This window comes from Syngnathoides biaculeatus, chromosome 14 (assembly GCF_019802595.1).
Source record: "Syngnathoides biaculeatus isolate LvHL_M chromosome 14, ASM1980259v1, whole genome shotgun sequence".
NCBI classification, from domain to species: domain Eukaryota; kingdom Metazoa; phylum Chordata; class Actinopteri; order Syngnathiformes; family Syngnathidae; genus Syngnathoides; species Syngnathoides biaculeatus.
The window spans coordinates 25,044,952-25,071,914 of NC_084653.1; the positions used below are offsets into that span (position 1 = coordinate 25,044,952).

General features: G+C 42.7%; 1 protein-coding gene across 3 annotated transcripts; it reads right to left on the reverse strand.

Moving 5' to 3' along the window:
- Positions 1-48: 48 nt before the first annotated feature.
- dcaf6 (ddb1 and cul4 associated factor 6) lies at positions 49-26,287 on the reverse strand. 3 transcript variants are annotated; one of them, XR_009798191.1, is made up of 21 exons: positions 25,860-26,287; positions 23,502-23,563; positions 21,689-21,781; positions 20,764-20,949; positions 20,572-20,685; positions 19,370-19,505; positions 17,571-17,782; positions 15,097-15,190; positions 13,975-14,094; positions 13,597-13,896; positions 8,975-9,034; positions 8,184-8,352; positions 7,961-8,064; positions 6,493-6,802; positions 6,370-6,411; positions 4,930-5,068; positions 3,894-4,050; positions 3,722-3,810; positions 2,364-2,469; positions 2,040-2,295; positions 49-182 (listed from the first exon to the last, which is right to left on the reverse strand). XR_009798191.1 is itself a non-coding variant. In XM_061842062.1 (20 exons), the coding sequence occupies exons 1-20, from the start codon at positions 25,945-25,947 to the stop codon at positions 2,237-2,239; spliced, it is 2,640 nt and encodes an 879-aa protein (XP_061698046.1). In that variant the 5' UTR covers positions 25,948-26,287; the 3' UTR covers positions 1,012-2,236. The 3 variants fall into 3 exon arrangements, 2 of the variants coding, with proteins under 2 accessions (XP_061698046.1, XP_061698047.1); XM_061842062.1 differs by lacking the exon at positions 49-182 and having other exon boundaries at positions 1,012-2,295; XM_061842063.1 differs by lacking the exons at positions 49-182; positions 6,370-6,411 and having other exon boundaries at positions 1,012-2,295; positions 25,860-26,286.
- Between the last annotated feature and the right edge of the window lie 676 nt (positions 26,288-26,963).

A 26,963-nucleotide genomic window follows, 5' to 3' on the forward strand; every position in this document is an offset into this window, starting at 1 on the left:
AATCCATCCATCTTTTCTCATCTTTTCAGCTGGCATTCCATAAAATGATCTCTTTGAATATCTTTCTTGTCTGCCGTAACGACCAACAGCACAACAAGTCTCGGGCATTGTGAATACTCCGCTCCGGTTCAATGTCCGCCACACTGTCGACCGGCAAAATGGCGACGTCACCTGCACGAGCTCTATAGCAGAGGAACACAATCTGAGACAATGGGTTGTTCCCACTTCAAAGCATTTTTTTCCCATGGGAAATGTAACGAATAGAAGGAAAGCGAATTAGAGGTTGAAACCATTACCGTCACTGTAAAAAATGCATAAAAAAAAAAAAATGAACTGGTCCAATGACAGTTTGGGGGTACCCAACACGTGGAATGGAGAAGTAAACAAGAATGTGTTTCTGACCACTGCCACTTCCATACGACAGGGAGTCCTCGGGTTAAGACGATCTCGACTTTACAACGCCCGCCCCCCGTCTGCCATTTTGACTGGCTAATGCTTGTCTGTTTTTGTATCTTTGCATTTTTTTGCCCTCCATTTTAGACATTATCGCTCCATTTCACAATGCTTCTGCAGCCAAAAGAATATCCAGAGACACCAACCCCACCGAGGGTTCAGTCGGTCGACGGTGGTGACAATTATTGAAGACAAAGCCCGTATTTTAGCGCACGTGAAGGGTTCCGGTCCTACGTCGGATACAATGATCACAGAACAAGGTTCTTTGATACTTGTCGGGATGGAGAGGATTGAGGACCAGGTTCCTTGGCGATAGCTAAGCAGGCTGTGCTTCTTCTTCCCCTTCTTCCTCTCCATCCACCTCTCAGCAGTAATGCTTTGTACATCATCCTGTTTATCATTTGTTGGTATTTTGATGTAAATTCTGACATTAATGGCGGAATCCGACTTAAGTCGCTACTGTGGGAACGGATTGCAGTCGTAGACCGAGGACTCCTTGTATAGTCTGTTTGTAATTGACATTTGTACAATTTCTGCCAAAGAGCAAAAAGACACCTCTGGACTTAATAATTTTTTATTATTTTTTTTTGTAACCCATAGACTACCAAATTGTACACGTTTGGGGCATTCATTCCATTTTAGATGTTGCGCTGTGCCGCGCCGTCAAATGATGATGTACGAGACCCAAATTTTGTGTGTGTAGTGCGCATTTTAAACCTGATTCCAGAGTTCCAGATGGAACTATGGGAGGATGCAAGGTGTAAAGCAGGGGTGTCAAACTCATTTTTGTCACGGGCCACATTGTACTTATGGTTTCCCTCAAAGGGCCGTAAAAAGTCTTTAACCACCTCATCATATTTACACATGAAATTTATGAACTAGTTTTGGAATCAGAAATCAAGGGTAATGGGTTTTTCCAACTATTGTTGTTTGGTAACACAAAAATGCTTGTAATAGTGCAACGTTATTTATGATATGACAATTTGAAATTTTGGTACAGATTTGAAAAAAGAAAAAAAAAATCACAAACGTTGATGCCACATAAAATCATGCGGTGGGCCGGATCTGGCCCCCGGGCCTTGAGTTTGACACCCGTGGCGTAGCGCATTTAATGATGACGGCACTTCAGTCTTACCTCGTATGCGATCTTTTGAATGGTACTACTTTATTTTTTATTTTTTTCTTTACAAGGACAACGAGCTGTATAACCTTCGATCTTCAACACATTGTAACTAAAATTTTTATAGCGTTTCTATAAAAAGTTTTGTACAAAAGTGTCCACAGTGCTGTCGTTCAAGTCACAAAGTGCGTAAGCCAAATAAGTGAGCAGCGGCAAGTTTGTCACACAGACATCTCTCAGATGCCTTGTAGCTTTATTTTTTTTTTTTTGTCTTCTAAATTTTGTAAAAGTTTTTTTTTTTTACCGAGACCAACCATATTTTTTCGTTCTCTCCAACAAAAGCAAAGCAAGTACCCTTTGTTTACATTGCTTCAAATCCAACGTAACACTGAAAACCATTGACGCGAATATACGCTCCCAACGCGTAACAATAATAATATTGCACTTAATCTTGCACACCACTCACCTCTCGCTGTTGATGTATTGGGACGCCATTGCATTAGCGCACACTTAGGTCACCCTTTTACATAAACGTCGGTAAGAAAGTCTTAAAAAACAAGTGGTGGGAAAGTGGGGGTTCAAAAAGGTAGTATGCTACACTTGTACAAAGAAGTGCTCTCCAGCAAAAGGGGGAAGGAAAAGGGGGGGGGGGGAGTCACCCATCTACTGCTCGTCCTCGTTTTCTTGCCCTGAACCTTCAGAGCGTTCGCCTTCGAGACGATCTGAAAAGCGGTCAGAGGTTTGGGAATCTGCAGGTGAAAGCGACGAGGCGCGCGTGCGAAGAGCGTACCTGATCGGATGTGATTGAGGGACGCCAGCATTCGCAGCATGAAGGAAGCAGGCACTGTGATTGTGTTCCTCGTCTCCTCCAGCATCAGCTCGTTCCGCGTTATCACCTGCCAGGTAGAGCCGGTGCAAAAAAAAAAAAAAAAAAAAAAGTAAAAATGGATACTTCAATACAAAAAGTGAACTTGCTGGAGGGCCTGTCCACCAATCATGTGACCGTTATCAGCAATTTTCAGTCAATGTTCTGGACGTCAACCAAAATTTTCAACCCACAGCGTGACCGGCCAGGCTGCTCGAAGATCCTGAGTAACTTTTGAGTAACAGGTAAAGCCCCCCATCTGAAAAACCAAATCCCCCAAGTAAAGGTCATTCAAGATCTGTTCCGGTCGTCATCGAGATGGATAGAGAGAGAGAATCAAGTATAAAACCGGAAAAGAAAGAAACTTCATTATCATCATTGCAAAGAAGTGAGGTCCAGCTCCAAATTTGTGTTTCAAGAACAAGAATAAAAAAAAAAAAAAACTAAGAATACAAAAGAGATTTTGCCAAGTCAAAACTTTCTACTTTGGAACCCATCCATCCATTTTTTTTTACCATGGACTAGTTGCTGACAATCACAAGGCACATATACTGTAATTTCCGGTCAATAAGCCACAACTTTTTTCCACACGCGAACAACCCTGCGGTTTATGCGGTGATGCAGCTTATTTGTGCATTTTTTTTTACGGCCACCAGGGGGCACTCGAGCGGATAAGGTAAGAGTGGTAAATATCACGTGTTTCAATGTGGGCACTTGCGGCTTTTACACAGCTGCGGTGTCTGTATGTACCAAATGGTATTTCCTTTACAAATGTACTGGGTGAGGCTTATTACCAGGTGCGCTCTGTAGGCCGGGAATTACGGTAATCATTCAAATCCAGTTTCCAAGTCTTCAATGAACATAACATGCATGTGGCAGAAAGCCGGGGGATTAGCATAAAACCAGCATCATGCCAACTTTGCATTGGAAGATAGGAGCAGATACTTGAAGCCAGAACCCCATAACTGAGGTAGAAATGCTAACTTCAATATACAGTGACGCCTAGGTTCTGGACCACAATCCGTTCCAGAAGACGGTTGGAGAAGTGATTTGTTCGAAAACTTAATTGATGTTTCCCATTACAATGAATGGAAAAGGAAATAATGTGTTCCAAGCCTAAAAAAAATGGGCATTTTAAAGCATTTTTTTAGCTTTTCCTGATGATAAACTGCACCGTAGAAATGCATCTATAGTTTATGTAATAAAATTATTTGAGAAATATATTTATTTTTTGCTTAAAACGTGTGCTTTAGTAGTAGAGTCTGAAGTCTTTGTTGTCCTACCTCGTCAGCAAGAACCCTGTTGAAAGACGGCGACTGCTCCATCGGCGACCAGATCTTGATGTCGTAGTCGATGCCCGATGAGGCCAGAACTGCACGGGAACAAAGAAACAATAAGTGCGGCGGAGCGACGGCTACGATGTGAGGTTGCGGCGGAGTCCGAGCAGGGACTCACTGGGGTCGTAGGGGTGCGGCTGGAGACAGTTGACGACGTGGTTGTCGGCCTCCAGCAGCATGAGGTGCTCGGCGGTCTGCCGGTCCCAGATGAAGATGTGGCCGCAGTCGGAGCCGCTCATCACAAACTTGTTGCCCCAGAAGCACGACTCTTTGATCTGGCACAATCGAGTACAAGTACAACCCCTTACAATACAATCATGACCGGCTGAGAGATTAGAACCCGTCGCCGTCCATCAATTTTCGATCGCCGCTCGTCCTTGGTGTGCGAAAAAAGGTCGTGAACTGGAATTTTTAGCGTCATGGTCCATGGTTTTCTCGGTACCGTAACACGCTTTCGGACCCTGCGGTTTCTGTGGTGATGCGGCTAATTTGTGCACACCCCCCCCCCCCCCAACGGCTGCAGGGGGGCACTCGAGCGGAAAAGGTAAGAGTGAGACCGGTGGAATATATGTGCCGAGGAGGTGACTTTTACCGGTCTGGCCTTTGTAGCGCTGCGGTGCTAGCGTGTTACTGCCGTGTCTGAGTGATTTTTACCATGTTTTTTTTTTTTTTAAACTGGCCCTGTTAGCATGGCGGCGCTAGCGTTAGCACAGTGGCGCTAGCGTTAGCACAGTGGCGCTAGCGTTAGCACAGTGGCGCTAGCGTTAAACTGTGAAAAGTCTCTCTTTGTAAATATCTCGTCTTTCAATTCGGGCACTTGCCGCTTTTATACAGCTGCGACGTATGTATGTACCTAATGGTATTTCCTTTACAAATGTACTGGGTGAGGCTTATAATCAGGCACGCTCTGCAGGCCGGGAATTACGGTAGGTACTACAGTTTCCTTCCACATTGCAAAGCCATAAATGTTACGTTTATTGAGGCTGTGAATGAGACCGAGTACCAATTTGTCTACAGTCTATTGGCCTTGGGATTAGCTGGCGACGAGTCCAGGGTTTCTCACCCAAGGTCAGCCGGGAGAGGCTCCGGTTCGCGCAAACCCTTACGAGGACAGGCCCGCTAGAAAATGATGCAGAAAGCAGTCAGGCGAGTACCATCGTCCGGGAGTTGCGGTGGCCCTTGTAGACCATTTTGACCGAGGGCCTCCTGATGTTCTGCGTCTCGCTCTCCTCCAGCTCCCTTCTCTCCTTCCTCCTGCGAAACAGCTCCTGGATGCGAGCTGCTGCAGAGCGTCTGAAACGCGAGGAGACCATGTGACTCTGAACAAAAGCTGTGTTTTTTTTTTTTTATTTTAAATTAATCTCATGCTTCTAATTAAGACTGTCTGAAGCTTGCAACAGCCCCCCCCCCCAAAAAAAAAAACAAAACAATTTCTGAAACTCAAGCTTTGAGTATCATGTTCATTAAACAGATGACCTCAGGTTAGGGGCGGAACAAAACATTGTGCTGTGTTGTATTGTTTTCTGTTATGATACAGTATACGTGCACATATTAATGTTTGCCCAATGTCCAAGGAGCAACTCTCTACGACCACAAACAAAGTAAACAACTTTTAGAAACATTTTTATTACATTCTGTGTGTCTTCAGGGTATCTGATGGATTAAGGAAGTCAAATTTAAGTCTTAAATTAAGCCACTAAGATCAAATTGAAACCTTACAATACTAAAAGATGAAATATACAAGTGTGTTTTTTCGAATACACAGTGATGCCTCGGTTCTCGACCACAATCCATTCCAGAAAACGGTTCGAAAAGTAAATTGTTCGAAAACCGAATTGATGTTTCTCATTACAATGAATAGAAAAAGAAATAATGCGTTCCAAGCCTAAAAAAAATTGGGCTTTTTAAAGAATTTTTTTTAGCTTTTCCTGATAATAAACTGCATAGTAGAAATACATGTATAGCTTAAATACTTTATATAATAAAATAATTTAAGAAATATAATTATTTTTTGCTTAAGATGTACGCTTTAATAGTAGAGTACGCTAGGCTGGGAGTGCATTGACGTATCTTTAGTGACTCGGCCCCGAGCCTTGTAAACCTTTTTTTTTTTTTTTTATATGAACAAAAGTGCACAATAACTGTAAACAATAATGAGGGGGGAAAACCACTTAATTTTTCTTTTTTTCAAAAAGCAACACAAAAACATCCGTAACTCGAGTTTAAATAAACAAAACAAAAATGCAGAAATGCTTCAACAACTGTTCGTATCAAATGTCTTGCATTAAATTACTCGAGAAGTCCCACCGCTATTTGGGTCAGTATGGCCCGTTTAAACTTGCTGGCCACTTCATGAACATCAAATTAAACCAACTACAAGAGCTGTGTGGAAAATTCCGTGTTGTAAGTGTAGCTCAAGATGCATCCGGTGAGTGAAACGTTGCTTATCCCTACAAAGCAAAGTGCCCAAATCATTCTTGTCCATTGCTCATTTGAGGCCAGTGGTGTCAGTACACACATGCGCAACAGTTAGTCTCGTGTGCACGCGTTTGCGCTCGTGCGTGTATTAGTTCGCTCGTAACGCACGCGGTTACCTGATCATTCTATCGCCTACTGCAGATCCTCTGGAACTTAATCTAAATGTGCAGCACGACAATCAGCGATGAAACTCGACAATCCAATGGGAAACGGGACCATTTTGAGACGAGAGACCGTACCTCTGACCCTGCCCTCTGAACCTGGTCGACGGGATGAGAATTGGGTCGTCGTCACTGTCGTCCGAGTCCTGGTTCCCCCGTGCGGTCTGACTCGGGTTTTCATCCGCTGGCGCCGGCGCTTCCGGGCCCTGCTCCCCCGAGGGCTCTTGCCTACGGCAGTCCCCCGGGGAGTCGGCAGGGCTCCTCTCCGCGGTGTTTTCCGGTGTGACGCTGGCAGGCGACCTGTCTCGGGCGCTGGAGGAGGGGGCGTCGCGTGGAGGATCTGTGCTGGCCGACGTCCCGCTTAGCTGCCCTGAGGAGTCACGCGTAGCTGAGGGGGGGAAAAAAAAAAAAAAAAAATGAAAAAAAATCAAACAGGTCATTTAATGAATTCATCACTTCATAATGATACTAAGAAAATGATCGAGTTAGCGTGTCATTTTGAATTTCAGAAGGTGGCCTTGATGAGCAATGGAAATTGACCGCATCACATTTACAAATTTGCAACATTAGACCGTTGCATATCATATCATCATAGAATGCACATACATCTTTTTCACAAACCTTTGGTTATAAATATAACTAAGGTGACAATCATTTTTTATTTTCTTGATACCGATGTACAGTACAACCTCGGTTCTCGACCACAATCCGTTCCAGAAGCGGTTTGTTCGAAAACCGAAGCGCTATTTCCCATTACAAATAATGGAAAAAGAAATAATGCGTTCCAAGCCTAAAAAAATTAAGGCTTTTTAAAGCATTTTGTTTTGCTCTTCCTGATAATAAACTGCATAGTAGAAATACATGTATAATTTAAATATTTTATATAATAAAATTATTTAAGAAATCTATACATTTTTGCTTTAAATGTATCCTTTAGTCGTAGAGTAGGCTGGTAGTGGATTCGCATATCTGTTGCGACTTGGCCCCCAGCCACGTAAACTTTTTTGCATGAACAAAAGTGTAGAGTAAGTTTAAACAACAATAATGAGGTGGGGGGGGGGGTTGAGCAAAAAACATTTTAATTTTACAAAAAGTAACATTCAAAAGCTAACTCGTGAATAAAATCTTTGAAACAAAACAAAAATGCATAAATGCTAATGGGACAGAGCATTATTAAAGTTAACAAAAAAAAAGCAAAGCAAAACTATCAACTACTGTAGCAAATCTCTTTGGTGGGGGCGGAGGGCAGGGTGACGAAAATGTCACTTCTTTGGAGCCATGATTGGGGGCTAATAGTCCTCAATCGGAAGAAAAAACAGTCAGTAAATGGAGCTACCGGGACAGGTCTGGGTACAGAGGCTGCGTTATACAATAACAACGTGCGCCCTATGTTATTTCTGGGTTTTGTCTGAGGCGTTCGAGTACCGATTTTCGTTCAAAAACAGAAGCAATAAAATCTCGAAATTTTCATTCGAAAACCGAGACGCTCTGTAGAAATAAATGTATAATAAGCAGGCAAAATGAACACTAGAACATCATCACTCACGTTGTTCCACCACGAGGTTCTCTGTGGATACACTCTGTTGGCTGTGCACTGGGTCAGATGCTTTGGGACCGCCACTGCCCAGAGAACTGGACGTGCTGCTGCTCCTGAAGAAACAAAACCAGTTCAGGACATTTTCTAATCGTTGCTTGGTTATTTAATGCAACCTAAACCAGAAACATTGAAAGTTCAGGTGTTAGGTACAAATATCTTCCAGCAGATTTACCACTCGTCAGTGAAGTCCAGCTTAATGGTGCTGGTAGTGGTTCCCTCCGAGCTGTAGTGCAGGCTGAGCACCGGTTCCGCCGCACTGGATCGGCCGGTGCTGGAGGTGGAGGGGGGGCTGCAGATTCCTGGCACGGGAGTGTCTTCGCACCGCGAAACCGATGCACCTCCTTGAGAGCCCGGAGCGCGCACACAAGGAGGAATTGTTCATCGGGTCAGTTGAAGTAATCATAAGACGTTCTGTGACAGGCCATGGTCTAAATGGCGCACCCTCAGTGTCCATTTATTTTTAAGGACAATATTGTAAGGTGATTTTGAAATTATATTTTGGAATCACAGTTGGCATATTTCAATTTTTTTCATTATTATTTATATATGAAAATATACATTATATATTTATTTATAAATGAATATATATTTTTTAAAATGTAACTGTTTAAATTATTAGGTAATATTTTGCTCTTCACTAATGGATATTATTAAAAAAAAAAAAAGGAACAAATACAGAGCAGTAAACCCTTAATATTTTGGTGAAGATCTTGGTAAAGGGTGCAGATAAAAAGTCTCTTCTCTACTTGGTGCCATTGCAGTGATAATGTTTGTTGTTGTAACTGTTAATTGCAAGAGCGTGTCATATTTGAGGATATTATTGTTATTTTAGTTACCATGTGTGTAGTACAACAGTCTACCAAAAGTTTGTGTCAGTCAAGCATTACCATCTTATTAAAGGCACCATTTTAATATTGCTCTCGTTACGTGACAAGAATGGGAGCGAGTAGTTTTAAGACGCACCCTGCTGCTCATCCAGAGTCATGGAACCCAGCTGCTTGTTCACCACCGACGAAGGCGAATCTGCAACACAAACAGATGATAAACGACACCCAAAGACCAAAAGACTGAAATTCAACGCAAGCGATAACGGCGATGGACTCGTCGCACTGAGTTGAGGTCACCTGAATTAAACGGTGGGGGAGGAAATTGATTCGTTAGAAATTAGTTGTTCCACAACACCACATACAAACAAAGCTCCTATATAGACGACTACCTTGTGAGAGAAAATTAATACAAAAATCTCTAACCTCAACCTCATTCCACCCAAAAAAAAAATGATGCCATACATGCGCTGAGCACAAAGGCTATCAGGCCACGTTCCACTGAAGCAGAACCATTTTCAAAGATATCAAACTCCCAGTAATGCCGACTGTTTTCCGTGTACGTGCCGGGGCCTCTAACACGGTTGTGTGGACTGCAGGTGAAACCTCGAGAAACACGTGGAGTGATCCAGCATGAAATAACAGCTTTGATAATACCCTTTCACACGGACAGATGATATTTTTCCGGGTTACTGAACAACTTTGTCTTCCAAATATTCTGCCTTCAGAATCTGAAGTAGCTTCAGACCATGCCGAAAAAAATGGCGAATGTGGGAAAGGGAGGACAGGGATTGTTAAAGAGAAAACATTCATTCACCTTTTACCATGTTTGTTCTGTAAAAATGACAGCGACAACCTAATGTCCCATTTTCAGAGGATGTTACAGGGCCGTAACGGAAACCCTTTGCCTCCTGCATGGAAGGGTATTCGGCAATGCCAGGATCCAGGAATGTAGTTGAATACCAGTCACACTTCCTTACGTTTTATTGTGTTAAAAGCAGTTGTCACTGTCTAGGAAGTATTTTACGGTGACAAAGGGGGACCAAGTTGTCCCACCAATAGGCCACCTTTGGATACACAGTAAAGCCTCGGTTTTCGAATGTCCCCATTTTCAAACGAAAATGTCTAGATTTTTTTTTTTTCTCGCTTCTCGGTACTCGAACGTCGCTGAAAAAAACCCACAAATAACAAATTGCGCGTGGCCAGACCAGCTGACCCACGACGCACATTGCGATGAATTCCCACGCTGCCGAAAAAAAAAAAAAAAGTGAAATAACATAGCGCACGGCGCAAGCAGCTGACCCACCCACGACCAGCTTTGTTATTGTCTTTGAACGCCCCCCCGAAAAAACACGGAAATAATATTGCACACGGCGCAGTTGACCCACCCTCGACACGTTTATTCAAACGCTGCCTGAAAAAAATAAATAAATAAATGACATAACGTGCGCGGCGCAATCAGCGCACTTTTGTTATTCTGTAAAACGCAGCCTCTGACATCAAAGCCATCTGTGCCAAGTGGAACGAAATCCATAATTTCGTCGAAATTCATCACCCCAATAAATCTGAATGAAGCGGAGTCCTCCAAAATTTTAATGATGTAGTGACGAGCCACTTCAGAAATGTTCTTAAGAGACGCCAGAAACAAATGATAGATTTGCACTTTTGTTTTGTTTGTTAACTCGAGTTACAAATGTTTTTGTTATTTTTGTAAAAAAAAAAAAAAAAAAAAAATACCTTTTTCCCCTTCATTACTGTTTAAAATTATTCTGCACTTTTGTTAATAAAAAAAAAGTTTACAAGGTTGGGGGCGGAGTTACTACAGATACGGCAATGAACTCCCAGCCTAGCGTACTCTACTACTAAAGCATATATTTTAAGCAAAAAATAAATATCGTTCTTAAATTATTTTATTATATAAAGTATTTAAGCTATACATGTATTTCTACTATGCAGTTTATTATCAGGAAAAGCTGAAAAAAAGCTTTTAAAAGCCCAATTTTTTTAGGCTCGGAACAGATTATTTCTTTTTCCATTCATCGTAATGGGAAACATCGATTCGGTTTTCGAACAATTCACTTTTCGAACCGTTTTCTGGAACGGATTGTGTTTGAGAACCGAGGGATCACTGTACTGTAGTGCATTATTAGAACAAGAGCGTAAATGGCATATTTCAGAATGGCGGGACACGGGTGTGAAGTTTCACACACACTCTTCTCCTGGCTAGTTATGGTAAATGAATGAAATTGATATCCAAGTAAACGAGGCTTGTGGGATGTTAATAAGCACATTGCGGTATTTCTGTCAATGGGGGAGGGATCACTGCGGGATTAGTGGTCATTGTGGAGCCCAAGTGGCTCTACACAAGCATTGCAAGCGCAAGATGGCAAGGGGAGGGGGCAGGCGCAAAGCGACAAGAAGGGGGTCGGGGTGAGGGTAACCTGTATGGGGTTGTGTCTCGGGAGGAGCAGTGGCAGCCAGTCTTTGCAACTGCCTCTCTGGGGGTGCGGAGGAGGAGGAGGTGGCGGACGAGGGGGCCGCTCGCCGCCCCTGTCCCGGGGGGTCGGCCAGGCGAAGTAACCTCTGCAAACGCCTACACACTAAACTTATGGGCAGCCGATGGGGGCCGTACTCTGACGGAGAGGCGGAGGGAGAGAAGGGTAGAGATTACGGATGGGGACAACAGCAAATGGAGGACAGAATGCTGCTCGAGAGGAGTGGCGTCACCACACACAAATGAGACTTATCATGCTATTTAAAACAAAAAACAGACATTTTCCAGGTGATTTATCAACAATGGCCAAGGGTTCAATAATTAAAGCAGACTGATCAGGGGGGCTGTCCTGTCTCAAGTACATGAGTCACTGCTCGGATCGCCCCTGCCGCCCCGTCCGCCCCCCCTGCAGTGTGTTTCAACAAGATATCGCCATCTATAATTGAGTCCAGAGAAAGAGGAGACCCTTGAACAACTCCAACAACTGCAGTAAGTGGACTTGTGACTGCGACCATGGCAAATTACATCGTGTTTATGTGCCAGTTTGCAGACCCCTAACGCTCTCGGATGTTGGCTAACTAAGGTGCTGCATCGACAACTCTGCAGTTCTACTCAAACCAGGCACACGTAGATATTGATAATTGGACCAAATTTGAGCATGACTCTATTTGATCAATCGGCCGATTGTTCAATGATCAGATGTCTCAAAGATTAGCGTGTAAGATAGGATGTGACGTCCACCAGACGTGTGATTTGACTGAATGAAAAAAGACAAGCATGACCAAAGGATGATCACCAATTTTAACGTTTTTTTTTTTTTTTAATTGTGAATGAAATATATCTAGTAAATCTGTAGATAAATGATACTCGTTTTCAAAATGTACACAATATGATCATTCATTATTTAGGTGCACATCTTTACCCCCCAAAAAATTATAACTTCAAATACAAATTCAACTAACTATTAAATTGAATTCAGATTAGCATCATGGCATGCAGGCGTGCTTTTATAGCGTGTATATCGTATCCATTCAAAAATGTTTTAATTTCTTGTTTTAGTAAATGACTGAAACGCATGAATTTGACAACAATTATTAACGTCATGTGTCGTTATCAGTAAATAATACAGACATTTTTAGTAGTAATTGCTTCTGAACTCTCACCGTCTGCAACTGGTGTTGGTTGTCTGCCTTGGGTTGACATCCGAATGTAGCAGTTAAGCAAAAGTTCATTTTCGTTGCTTTCAGTTGTTTGATGTGTTTTTTATCATTTCGCGTGAACTCCCAATGCCTTGAAACTTGTTGATCCATATTCAATACTATCCTGACACCACATGTGCACAGTGCTTTACCAGGTCGATTGATTTTGCGAATGAAGTCGCTTAACAGAGTAGCAACTTCCTTCTTTCCAGTTGTATTGACGATTTCTCGTTCCATCCAATCCCATCGGAACTTATTTTTGACAGATCTATCAATTTCTTTCACCCGAGAGGCGTCTTTCCTCTTGAGCACTGCCATCGTGTTCACTTGAAAATGGCTAACTGATCTGCCTGGTATCCAACGAGCGTTTTCATTGGTCAGGAGGAACACATTCGACCAATCACCAGACGCGTACCTAATCTTTCACCTCGCTTCCAAAAGTCGGACCGGAAAATGAACGAGTGTATATATATATATATATATTTTTTTTTTAAATCAATGCAATTTAAAAAGACAGAATTCTGCCTATAAACGGAAAAATAACATATTTGCTTCTACTTAATCTACTCCAAAAAACGGTCAGGGCACACGGGTAAATATTACATTCTAATGAGATAAATATGTTACTTTATGAGGTGAGGTGCTTTGGATGACCTCAACACTGAGTCCAGCCAAATCACTGACTCAATGATTTTGACATAAAATGCTGCCCTGGCCAATAAGGAAATCACCTGAAGTACTTTCGCACAAACAGATGAGCAACTGCTTGTATTGAGTGTTGGTTGCTATCAAATTTCTCTTAAGGCCTTGTACATACACATGGATTTTTAAAATCTTTGATGATTTTTCTGTGAGAGATCCCACACACAAAGATAAGATATCAAGCAATTCACAGTTTTTGTCATATTGCGTGTTGTGTACGCCGATAATCTCAACACCACAGACAAATATTCTGTTTGGGCACTCACTATTCCAGTCTCTCACATAAGAATCAAACAAAAAGCTTTTTTTTGTTTTTTTTACATACTATGTTCCCTTTTATAATATAAATGACAAGCGGACACTTACCCGAGACCGCCGTTTCCGACGCAACCGTTGCCGCGGTTCCGGTCGCGGGGGTCTCCCTCTGGGACCCGGATCCAGAGGACGACGGAGCTGAACTCTCGACTGAAGACGTGCTGGAAGAGGGAGGTACGGCGGCACCTGACGATGACTGAGACGGGTGAGACGACGTGGGCGAGGGTGCCGCCGGGGCAGGACCGGTTTGCACGTCCTGGGCATCGGACGCCGCCGGCCTCTCGGGGGCGCTGCTCCCCTGGCTGGAGGCACCTCCAGTGGCAGCGGGAATATTGGGGCGAACAGCTGTGCCTAAAAGCGAGATGGTTTGAATAAAATTGCACGAATGATAAACAAATCTTATTTAAAAGCAGAAAAAAAAAGTTCCACCTCGAGGTCTCGACTGAGGGCGAGTCCCTCGACTGCTCTGAGCCTCGCTGGCTTCCTCAAACCAGCGTGACAACATGTCCGACATCCTCTGCATCAGAGACACATTCGGGCTTTGCTCTCCTGGAAGACAGAAAAAAAAAAAAACAGAGTAACAACTTTCTCTTTTTTATATTATTGACGGACACAAGATGACAAGCACGACTAAGAATAAAGGAAGTGACAAGTTGATGAAAGCGGGGGTCGGGGTATAAAAAGCATGCCAACGTGTGTTTGTTTATATTAAGGGTGGATGAGATACCTGTCAGTATGCAGCGCTGTCACAAGACAAAACCTGAGGCAGACTTGTGCAATGAGCTCAATAAAACAAAAACCAAACAAAAATCACTTCCTTTGCAACAATAAATAACCACAAATGGTCAGTTGTAGATGACCACAATGTACCCGGGAGAGATGAATGTTCACGCTAGAGAGCGAGGATTTTGGACAACATAGTGAATTTTGGGACTTGAAGGAATGTTTCACTGCAGCTCCCAAGATGTTACTTAATGGTAAACAAAAATGACCTTTTACTTCAAATGTGGACCCCCGGGTGGGCACTCTGGTTTCCTCCCACATCCCAAAAACATGCAACATTAATTGGACACTCTAAATTGCCCCAAGGTGTGATTGTGAGTGCGGCTGTTTGTCTTGACGTGCCCTGCGGTTGTCTGGCAACTAGTTCGGGGTGTACCCTGCCTCCTGCCCGATGACAGCTAGAGCATTCCGGCGACCCTCATGAGGATAAGCGGCTCAGAAAATGGAAAGATGGATGCAAAAAAGGTGAACAACAGGATTTTTTTTTTTGGGGTGCGTCTGTCGCAGTCTTTATTACCTGCCAATCTTGCCGTAGTAACTCCTCTCTAATGACCCATCATTACCTCCACCGAGTAGTAGTACTAGTTTTACTGTGTACCGAGTTGCATTTCTACTGCCTGAACTCATTTCTGTACATTGTGTCAGCGCAGTCAATGAGTGAATTATGTTTGCATGATCTCATTGTGACTTGTTGGAAAGTCATCCAAGAGGAGCTACGTTTGCACTGGCAGGCGTCACGCTGTTGGCGGTCAACACCAATATACTTACCATCTCTCTCCCTCTCACTCTCGGGACGGGCCCGGGGTCCGGTGTCCGACCAGTCCCCCCGCAGACGGAGGCGCTTCACTGGCGGCTGCCTCAGCTGTGGAAACACGCAAAATCCACAGACACACGTACACGCCGGGAGATTAGCAGTTTGTCAGTCAAAGCGTGGTCAAAAATAGCTGTGCTGCCAACGCCGAAGGGGTCTGCATCTCAGTCAGTGTGCCCCTTTCTCACGGCACACCGCTGATGTCGCCTTCGCTTTCCATTGCCCCTGAGCCCCCTCCACGCTTTCCCATGCCGCCTCCATTTTTGCGACGACCAGAAATAGAAGAAAGGGGGTCTGAAAGCCTATCGGCCGTTTAAATGGGGAAATCACGGTCAGAGGTGCTGAAAAGTGGAGCGACGTGCACTCGGTGAGAGGAAGTGCAGATACAGGTGGAGGGCCGGGGGGGCCCTCACCGCAAATGTGTTTTAACAGAACATCCACTTGAACTATTTCAGGCAAGGAGGAACGCAGTGCGCATCGGTTGCTCTATTTGGAAAGGAATGTCGGGCCGCATCTCGCCCACAGCTGAACTCACGAGGCTTTGGAACACTGGCACCATGATGGAGCACATTTAGGACGCGATTCCTCGGACGGATCCCCTTTCCAAACTAAGCGCTCCCATGTCATGACCCACATGATTGCGTATAGGAAAAAACACAGCAACCGCGCTTCTAATAAGAGGAGAGGAGGCCTGTTTCTTCTCCTGGCTGATGTACTCCATTGGCAAGCAGCAACAGTCTATCTACCTTAAGAGCACATTTTTCACAACTGGGGCACCCCAAGCCGCTTTGAGATGATCTGGAAAAAACACTTTTCCATGTTGCTGTTCGCTATATTTGGTACCGAAAGAGAAAGACTGTTACAAAGTCGACCTGGTGCTTTTCCATCTTGCACTACAGCAAGGGTGCCCAGACTTTTTCACCCCAAGATCTACTTTTCAAGCAGCCGACATTCTTACCTGTACTACAGACAAAAAAAAAAAATGTTTTTGACGTAATGCCACGGATGGATTAGTTTCACACGTGTGCGTCATGCTTCTTGTTTTTCAACATTCACATTTCTACTTAAGAGTAGAAAAAGTGCATTCTTCTTCCTTAGCAGTGCTCTGCTAAGTTTAGCAAAAATGGCCAGAAGACAAAGAAAAAGCAAAAATCACTCATCATCCTTTCCTGCTCTCTGAACTGAGCTCAAATTGCCAACATTTTGTACCTTTTTGTATAACTTTAGAGCATCGCTGTCCAGACTTTTTTTTTTTTTTACCCCAAGATCTACTTTCAAGCAGCCAGCCTCTCGCAGGTTATCACTGTCGTCGGGGTTGATGATGATGCTTCCAAACCGTTTTAAGGTTAATGTAATCCTGCCTGCTATATTTAAGATACAGAATTAGCTTTTTGTGCAATGTATTGTCTGTGCTTTCATCCTGGATCAGGCTGTGCCAAGTTGGAATTTTCAAATTACACACCTTCATATCATCCTGCACTTTCTACTTTGGCTTCAAACCAGATCTTTCCCACTCGGAAAAGACAAAAACTCGTCCACTTTAACCACTTTTTCCTATATTATTCACATACCCTGACAGTCATTGCTTCTTAAAACAACAGCATTTCTTTTTTTAACTTTCTCCATTAATATAGAAAGTAAACATAAGCAGCACGTCTAGCCCGTCTTTGCTCTACGTTGCCCAGACTGTGTTGCTAACTAAAGTGAAGTAAAGGTGGTGGACGCTGTCATTATAAAACATATTGATGGGCTGCGTAAGTACTGTAACATTTCCCATTATGAGTCTACGTCTTTCAGAGCTTGCTTCTTTCTACACTGGTAAAAAAAAAGTTTTGACTGTTAAAACATTGCCTGTTGTAAATGAAGGTTTTATGATGACCCTGGAAAGTATTATTTCTTTTTCATTGTTTCGGACTGGAGAAATGTGTTTCAAAATACAAACAACCACCTCGACTAGATTATATAATGTACCTTAAAATAAACAAAGTCACGAGACACTCTAAACTGTCAATAGCTGCGAATGTGAATACAGTGGACCTGATCTAAATCCCTGGGGAAAATTTTTGAAAAAAATGGATGGCTGTGGTGCATTATGGCAATGTCTGAACAAAATTCAGACAAAAATTGAAAGTAAAATGTGGAAGTCCTAACAAAAAAAAAAAAAAAAAAAAAAAAATTGGGCAGAAGTTCCCCAAGGCCAAGCCCAGATTTTTTTGCCCCCTATCCCTGGATAGCACAAAATCACATTTGTCATTAAAATATGCTTAAAAAATGCCAGCATGTTCATTAATTTTTGTCAACTAGTATCCGGATTAATTTTAGGCAATTTTTCCTCAATTTTCCGGAGGAATTTTCATGAAAATTTGAAAATCCGTAGGACTTTCCTCACTGACTAATTTAGCATAAATGAACCCTGCGAAAGTGTACTCACCTCCTCCCTCCTCTCCTCCGAAGGCCCCTTCAGCTCTCGGGCCTGGTCGTCTTTGGGGTCAAAAAGGTAAATGTAGTCGGAGGAGTAGCTGACCAGCACCTCTTGGCCGTCCTCGCTGTAGCACAGCGACGTCACGCGACACGACTTGTTGGACAGGTGGGCAGGCACGAACCTCACGCACATACCCGTCGTCCCCCGACCCATGTAGTTACCTACGGAAAGACATTAAATAAATGTGACAATGTATGGTTGCTTTCTATTACATAGCAGAGTCGACCTCTTTAGTTTCTGTATAATTTGTCCTTTTCAATAATAAGAGAGCTTATGAGAAAAGATTCGCATTAACACATTTATAAAGTCTAGATCAGTGCTTCTTACACTTTTTACAGAGTACCACTTAGGGAAAAATATATTTAGTTCTCCAAGTATCACCAACATTAAAAACATTTAAATAAATCAGCATAGTTTTCTCAAGTTTAAGTGTTAATTTTTTAAAAAGTGCGAAAAAAAATTGTGTAGTATTACTGTAAACCACTAACATTCTATTAAAACAATGCGCTGCTTAAATGTGGAAAAGTACAAAAGAAAACCTACAGTTATTGATTTGCTTCAAATATATTGCACACAAAAACTGAAAAACTAGCTAAAAATGCTTAAAAATTGTTCTTAAAGATTGCATGCAAATGAACTTGCGTTAAATACAAGTGAAATTGAGGCTGTGATGAGTCTTTCACATACTACAGGAGGAAGACCTTTAAAACTCAGTTCTGATTCTGATGTATTGAACCAATTTTTTTAACTTCTGATCACATACAGATATTGCAGACTTGAATTTTTGCCGATACTGACGTCGATCAACTCTAACATCAGCAATAATCATGCATACTGTAATTTTCAGCCTATAAGCCGCAACCTTTTTTCCACATGCTTTCAACCCTGCAGTTTATGCGGTCATGTGGCTAATTTGTGGAGAAAAGGTAAGAGTGAGACAGGTGGAATATGTGTTTTACCGGTGTGATTATTATTATTCTTTTTAAACCGGCACTGCACTACTGTGTTGCTTCTGTGTTATACCCGTGTCCCAGTGATTTTTACCATGTTGCAGCTAATTTGTGCATTTTTATCTAACGGCCGCAAGGGGGGCACTCGAACGGAAAATGTAAGAGTGACAAAGGTGGAATATATGTGCCGAGGAAGTGACTTTTACCGGTCCGGCCCTGTTAGCGCTGTGCTAGCATGTTACATCCGTGTCTCGGTGATTTTTACCAGGTTGTTTTTTTTTGTTTGTTTTAACTGGCCCTGTTAGCGTGGCGGCGCTAGCGTTAGCATTAGCGCAGTGACACTAGTGTTAGCACTAGCATGGCGGCGCTAGTGTTAAACTGTGTACTGTCCTTCTTTGTAAATATCTTGTGTTTTAATGTGGGCACTTGCAGCTTTTACACGGCTGCAGCCTATGTATGTACCAAATGGTATTTCCTTTACAAATGTACTGGGTGAGTCTTATAAACAGGTGCGCTCTGTAGGTCAGGAATTACGGTAACTTATTTTGGAGAGTGGAATGTTGGGAAAAGCTTGATGAAGTAATATCACTTAAATAGAGAACAATAATCTGGAGATCAGAGGAAAAAGTTCATTCATTGTGGGGTATATTCGACCTCTTACCCATTGGCACCGGTGATCGACGCCAACCCCCCTTATGTTTAAAAATCTGAATGGCATTGTTGCCACAGTCTGCCACTGGGACTCGGGCGATAAACGACAGTTTAATTATTTTCCCCGCAACCGCACTGCTTACTCACCAGTGGCCCTGGTGCCCAGCAGGCGTCGATCGTAGATGCGTACGGAGCTGTCCGAGCAGCCCACCGCCAGGTAGTAGGGCATCAGCGGCGAGATGGAGATGGACGTCGCCGCTCTCCGGCAGTTGATCAGGATGTCCTGTCAGTAGCACGATCATGAAACCACATCTTGTGAATGAAAATGAAATTGTTGAAACAGGATGTCACTTTAAGAGGACGTTACTTCAACTCAAGCATTGGACCAATAAAACAAGAGTGAAGGGAGATGATTTATTTCTTACAAAGCTATTTTTGAGCGCAAATTGTACAAATGAAATACGGCAATTTCCGGCCTATAAGCCGCGACTTTTTTCACACGCTTTCAACCCTGCGGTTTATGCGGTCATGTGGCTAATTTGTGCAGAAAAGGTAAGAGTGAGACAGGTGGAATATGTGTTTTACCGGTGTGATTATTATTATTATTATTTTTTTTTTTTTTAACCGGCACTGCGCTAATGTGTTGCTTCTGTTTTATACCCGTGTCCCAGTGATTTTTACCAGTAGGTTTTTTTTTTTTTTAACCAGCCCTGTTAGCGCCATGCAGGCATGTTGCTGCTGCGTTACTGTTACTCTGAGACAGAATATATGTGCCGAGGAAGTGACTTTTACCAGTCTGGCCCTCTTAGCGCTGCACTAGCTTGTTACTGCCGTAAAGTGAGTCAGTGATTTTTACCCGTATGTTTTTTTTTTTTTTTTAAACTGAACCTGTTAGCGCAGCGACACTAGCATTAGCATGGCGGCGCTAGTGTTAGCGGCAGCACTAGCGTTAAACCCTCTGTGTACCGTCTTTCTTTGTAAATATCTCAATATCGGTTTCAATATGGGCACTTGCGGCTTTTACACAGCTGCGGTTTATGTATGTACCAAATGGTATTTCCTTTACTAATGTCCTGGGTGAGGCTTATAACCCGGTGCGCTCTGTAGACCGGGAATTACGGTACATGCAAAAGGCCTTTGACACTGCACTTGCTCAGTGTGAAAGGCGCCCAGGTTAAAACGCAACAACAATGGCAATGAGGGTGGGGCCATTCCTAAATCTCCATTAACATGATGCTGTGTGTGCGCCCCCCCCCCTCCCACAAACGCACACAATGAATAGAAAAGTCGAGGGCGTCACACGCTTTGCCAAGTGCAGTGTGAAAAGTCCTTAACAGATGTCACCGTACATCTTTGCAGTCCTCTTTTGTGCAGCTCGTTTTCATCCGGAGGTCAAACCATCGAACTGTGCCGTCCTCCCCGCACGACAGAAAGGTGTAGGGGTCATTTGGTACTGTCATAATCTGACAACGCGACCAGCAAAGACCAGGTTAGAAATAGAAACATTGTCACGGAGGGATGCGAGTAGCACTTTTGTCTACCTCATAGGCGGTGCCGTAATGGCAGGTAAACTGACACTGTCTGTTGAACTCGGCCGTCTTTTCCGTGCGGGTGTAGTAGAGGATTCCGTCCCCGGAGCAGGAGATGATCTCCTGGTCGTTGGTGTGGGGCATGAACTTTGCACTGAAAATATTGGCCCGGTGGCCGGACCGTATTGACCTTTTGACCTGAGGGGGGAAAAAAAAAAAAGATGAAGCTAAAAAATGGGAACAGTTACAGTTTTGTCAAACTTTAACGCCCCTTCGGCGGTACAATATGGAATTCGAGCAACAGTTGCATTGCAAATAGGCCTCTGAAGTTGTACAAAACTTTGGTGTTTGAACACACCAGATTTTAAGGTACCATAATAGAGGTTAGTTCATCGAGCAGAAACAAATTCAACCTGTTTTGAGTTTTTTCTTTGGCTTTTATTTTTTGCAAAAGCTATTCCTGAACCTCCTTCCTTTGTGACATCACACAAGATGTCAGTGTGCCTCACTGGAGCTCAGTTGCGTGACCATCAAAAGTTTTAATTCACCTCAAAAACCGACATTTGCCGAACTGAAAGTCAGTTCAGTATTTTGCAGGTGACTGTGCTAACGGTCTGATTTTTAGTAAATTATCATCATTAAATATATGACTCTAAAGTCATACAAAAAGGTACAAAATGTTGGCAATTCAGTGCGCCAAGCCTCGAGCTCACGTCGGAGAACATGAAAGGATGATTTTTGCTTTTTCTTTTTGCTAAAAATAGAGCACTGCTAAGGAAGAAGAATGCACTTTTTCTACCGTAAAGTAGAAATGAAGCACACGTGTGGAACTAATCCGTGGCATTATGTCAAAAACAAGTTTTTTTTTTTGTAGTACAGGTACGAATGTTAGTGCTCCCTGTATATTTAATAAAGCGCCACAATTTCCTCGACAAACCTTTTTGTTGTACGGGTTGGTAATGGCCAGGAAGGTATCATCGGAACCTGACAAGATGTACTCTCCCGTGTCATTCCAAGATATTGTGTTCACCTGGAAAGAGCAAAAGAGGACGCACACAGTGAACAGAAATTCAGTGGTAAAACTCAAACAGGTTTATTGCCGGTGCTATGTAATTACATATTTATTAACACCTCTCACAATGTCAGACAGAAGTGACATTGTTACCCAAATTCTTGAATAAAACTCCTATACTGGATCTTATTAAATTGTGCATTCTTAGATTTGTTTCTTTTTTCAACTATTGCACGCGTTTCCCTCCAAACAGACACGGTTTCCCTGCCATCCTCAGTTGTACTGACCCCACCCTCTGCCTGGTTCATCCAATCACATTCATATGACTTCATGGTCTCGTACACCGTCAGAACTTGTAAAAGGGTCACTACTCGCTCAAGTATATAATGGTAGTATATTATTTGAGAAAATTATAGAAGGAGGGAATCCCGGACCTGGCTGTGTGGACTTTGCATATTCTCCCCGTGCCTGCGTGGGTTTCCTCCGGGCACTCCGGTTTCCTCCCACATACCAAAAACATGTAACATGAATTGGATACTCTAAATAGCCCCTAGGTGTGATTGTGAGTGAGACAGCTGGAATAGTCTCCACCACTCCCCTCAACCCTTGTGAGGATAAGCGGCTCATGTATCGTCGCAAACCTTCAGTTGTGCAATGTGGATTCGTATAAGAGTTTAAAAACGTCCGACTGTCTGTGAGACCATGACGCTATCGTGAATGTGATTTGTGATGGGAGGGGTGAGTTGGGGGAGGAGGGGGAGGACTGGAAAAGAGGAAGAAAGGCTTCAGGCTTGAGTGAAACAATCGTTGTTGACGACATTAACCGTTCATTTTCGGTATCTTGCAGGTCTTTTTACTGCTGCGGGAGGCCGTTTGGTGAATTCAGGGATGACAGGCTGTTGGTGAGCAAGTTAGCAGAAGCCGTTCATAGCACGTGCTTTTGTTATAGCTGAAGATATATCGACATACTCAGCAAGTGACCGTGCCGCCATTCTCGGTGAAACACATCCACGTGCTTGAGGCAGTATCGTGCTGCTCATCTGTTCATTTCTGCGAGGCGTCTGCGTTGTTAATGCCAAAACCCTTATACATGGATCAATATTGAGCCTTTAGCGCAGCTCCATCTAACGGATGCATAACGTAACCCCAGCCTCTACTCTAGAGTCTATTCTATGCGCCTTATAATGCGCTGCGCCTTATATATGAAAAGAAGTTTTACAATAGGCCATTCATTGAAGGTGCGCCTTATATATGAAAAAAGTTTTAGAATAGGCCATTCATTGAAGGTGGGCCTTATAATGCGGTGCGCCTTATAGCGCGGAAAATACGGTAATTTAACAATATATCACTAAATTATGTATGTTTAAGGACGAGTGCAGTGAATGCAGGTTCACTTTGGCTTTTTTTTGTGCATTTTGATAAGTGTAAGAAAGCAGAGCAGTTTTCACCATTCTGCAACATTTCAACGGTTTCAACGGTGGATCTAATGCAAACTCGAATTTTTGATAAATCCATTCGGTCATTTCTTTTAGCTATGCCTCAGGGTCGCTGCTTGCGTAGGTGATGATTTCAAAATATACATAAAAAGTACAAGGGGCAGCGCTAAACGCATACGCAGCTCAACTCCGCCCGCAGTCATTCGAGTGTTTGTGACACCGTTTGACATGTGGTGTGACGCTTCTGCCGGTTCAGGTTTCCGCCGGGCCTGAAGTCAATTGTCAACAGGAGAGGTACTCACGCAGCCATCGTGGACATTCAGCGTTTCTTCGAGTTTCAGTTTCTGAACAAACTCTCTTCGACCTGTGGATAACAAAGGAAATCATGACAGTTAAGAGGAAATTAATCCCCTCATTTTTTTTTTTTTTTTTTAAGCAAGAGCATGCGTGTGCCAGGACAGGTCAAAACACGTTCCTCTGATTAATATCGACGTGTGAAATAAGAATTAAACAGAAAAATGAATTAACATAAAGAAAAGCCGTATTGTACAGATCATTTTCAGCCGCAGACCGAAACTGACGTCGAACCGCCAGTCGAGAGTTACCTCCTGCCAGGGTCTTCCATCGAATCGGTTCTGCTGAAAGATTTCGGAGCGCAATGGATTTTGCACGTGCTCTGTAATGTCCCTGTGTCGTCTGATATTTTTATGCATTCACCTTTTTAAAGTATTGAAAATAGCACGAGAACAACACTTCAAAACAAATCTGAACACTCCGATGTCTGAGAACTGTCGTAAAACTCAGCCTCTGTCCTAACTCTCCAGAACTGTGCGACATAATTATGGCCTCAAGATTGACAGTCTGGATTATTTTTGTATTTATTTTTTTCTAATTAACAAGTGAACATAGCTAGGTTAAATAGCAGACACATTTGAGTAAGTATTTGTTTTTATTTATTCAAACTGGATCACTGCAATGCTTTGGTAAAGCAGGAAGGAACCTTGAGTCATAAAAAGGTGTGTCCAGATTAATTTTTCATCAATTAAACACTGATCTGAGTCAGGTGACCGTTTTATTTATTGCATCACTCATGGGTCTATTACCTTTGAAAATGAATTTGGAACGATAATGCAGGTTTTTGGTTTTGGAAAGCATTGAAGGCATATTGTCTTGGAGTGCTGGTAGAATGATGTGGAGACCTGTCACCGTATTCCATTATTTCAATACATTTTTTGAATTACTAAATGAGCAAATTGATTTTTTTTTCATTTTGGTTATGTTGATCTGCAATGGTATAATATTGGAATATAAAAGGTACTTTACCAACCCGAGCAATGCTGCGTTTGATAACTTAACCTCCCCCTTCCCCCTAAGTGTCGTGATTTGGGAAACGTGAAAATTCCACCCAACAGCGACGACGTGCAGTTTTTCGTTCCTGAAAACTTATTAACTCTGTATGGTTTTTGCAATAAATAAAGCTACATAAATCTATAAATATGACTAACTGCCAAACACGTCACATTGGCGCGAATTTGCACTGTGGCGAGAGAGACAAAAGACGTACACAAGGGCGGATGCAATAGTTGAAACATAAATACTTAAATACTGTCAATTTACGTAAAAAAACATCTGACAAAAGAATAAATGCAGTTCTTCTTTTCCTTTCGGCTTGTCCCGACAGTGTAATTTTTTTTTTTTTTTAGATGAACGCATATTTGTTTGGCACAGTTTGACACCGGATGCCCTTTAGTTCTCGTTTAAGGAGGACTCCTTTATTGACTGTGCAGTGGTGAAAGGTTTTTATGATGGCAACAGTTTAAGCTTGGAACAAATTATTACATTGTTTCAGGTGATCAGGTTTTTTTTCCCCCCAAGATGGCTCAAGGTTAAAAATAAAAATGCCAATTGCTGCAGTATGTTTTGATGATGTTGGTAAACAAGCAGGTACAAAAACTTGTTTTGTTTCGTGTTACTCTTCCTTTGAATTTGGAGCACTGCGTGTCAACGTTGTGAAAATGCATGTTATTATATTTTATATGGATGAGGTCCTGGGAGCGAAACCGCCTTTTAAATGAGAGTTTTGAACAGGAGATAAAAAAAAAAAAAAAGAAACCCTGTTGCAAGGCAATAGTTTGTGATTGAAACACAAGCCACAAGTTGTCCCCCTTCTCATTTTTCCAGGCTAAATATAAAATGGGAGCGCTGCTGCGGCAGCATATCGGAACACAAAAAGAGCTTCAAGTGTATCTCTCTCAACCTAAATACAGATAGTAGTGACTTAAAAATTCATGCAGTTGCAGGATATCGATACACAAAGTGTATCTATCTCAAGCTAAATACACAGCAGTGACTTAAAATTCACAGGCGCCTGCCAAATCAGGTGTCGACACAGTATCAAGTAACACTACATTGATTGATTCTGCTAGTTCACTAGTGCACTGCCATCCATAACTCAAAAACATAACGCCAGACGCGCAATAGCACGCAAGTGCGAATCTGTCAAATTAGATATTTAGTGTTAGATACTGCTAGGCATAATATTATATTACAAAAGGTGCTCTCCTATGTGGTAAACAATTTAGGTAGAGGAACAAACAAGGGATACAACATTCTACTACGTTCCAAGCACGCTAGCTTCGTCCACGTTGTTTTACTCTCACCTAAATAGTTCGTCCTGATGATGTTGGGTTGGCTGTATCCGATGAGGCGTTTATTTACATCCCAAACCAGGTTGCCGGAGCAGGACATCGTGACCTCGCGTGGCTTTTACTAAACAACAACATTGACATTCAGGCTAACCGCCGCGGGGGGATGTTTGGCCATCGGTCCCTGTGTGTCGGTGGGGACGATGCTAACGTTAGCGCGCCGCCGCAATGCTGATTTTCATGGCTGGAAGAAAGAAGACAAGCTCCCGCCGGTTCCCGTTTCTTCAGGGCCTCTCCGGTTCGTGGCCCGGCAAGGTCCCCCGCTCCCCCAGGAGAGGAAGTGCGCGCCCGGCTAGCCTGGCCTGTTTTATTTTGTCTAGCAGGCAGGGGAACGATCAGCTGTGTCCGAACAACGCGAGAAACTGCGAGGTTTGAGAGGGAGCGAGGGTGAGCTCGATTTGGAACCTCGTAAAACGTGTGGGGGGGCGGATTACATTCAGTAAATTACTGAATGATTCGGAATATATTTTACATATAAATTGTATATAAGATGAGATAGATAGATAGATAGATAGATAGATAGATAGATAGATAGATAGATAGATAGATAGATAGATAGATAGATAGATAATGTCTAGTGGAATTTGTAAATAGTAATGTAATGTTTCATGATTTATTTGTTGGTTTCTTTCCAGTTGCATGTGTTCTACGTACTTTTTGTGCATTATTTTCATTATTATTCCCACTGTTTGCTCATCGATAGCTCGGTAATTGCTAATGCTCATCGAATGAGAGATTCTTTTCCAAAAGAATATTAAAAATAAGAATATTTTGCCTCTCATGCATTGGAAAGATGCGTTAAGGTCAAGGGGGGGGGGAGGAAATGCAACAAGTTGAAACAAAGAGTACAGTTACTCTTTGTTCATGCATTCCACGAAAGGAACGAATGTAAAAAAAGGGTCTCAGCAAAACAAAACAAACATTTATTTCCCCTTTGATCACTTTGAAACTTTGATCAATAGTTATTTGCATAATTGGCGCAATCACTTTATTGACTGCATGTTAACCGGGACGGCTGGGAGTGAATGAGATTTATTTGAGAGACAATTTCCAGTTTGA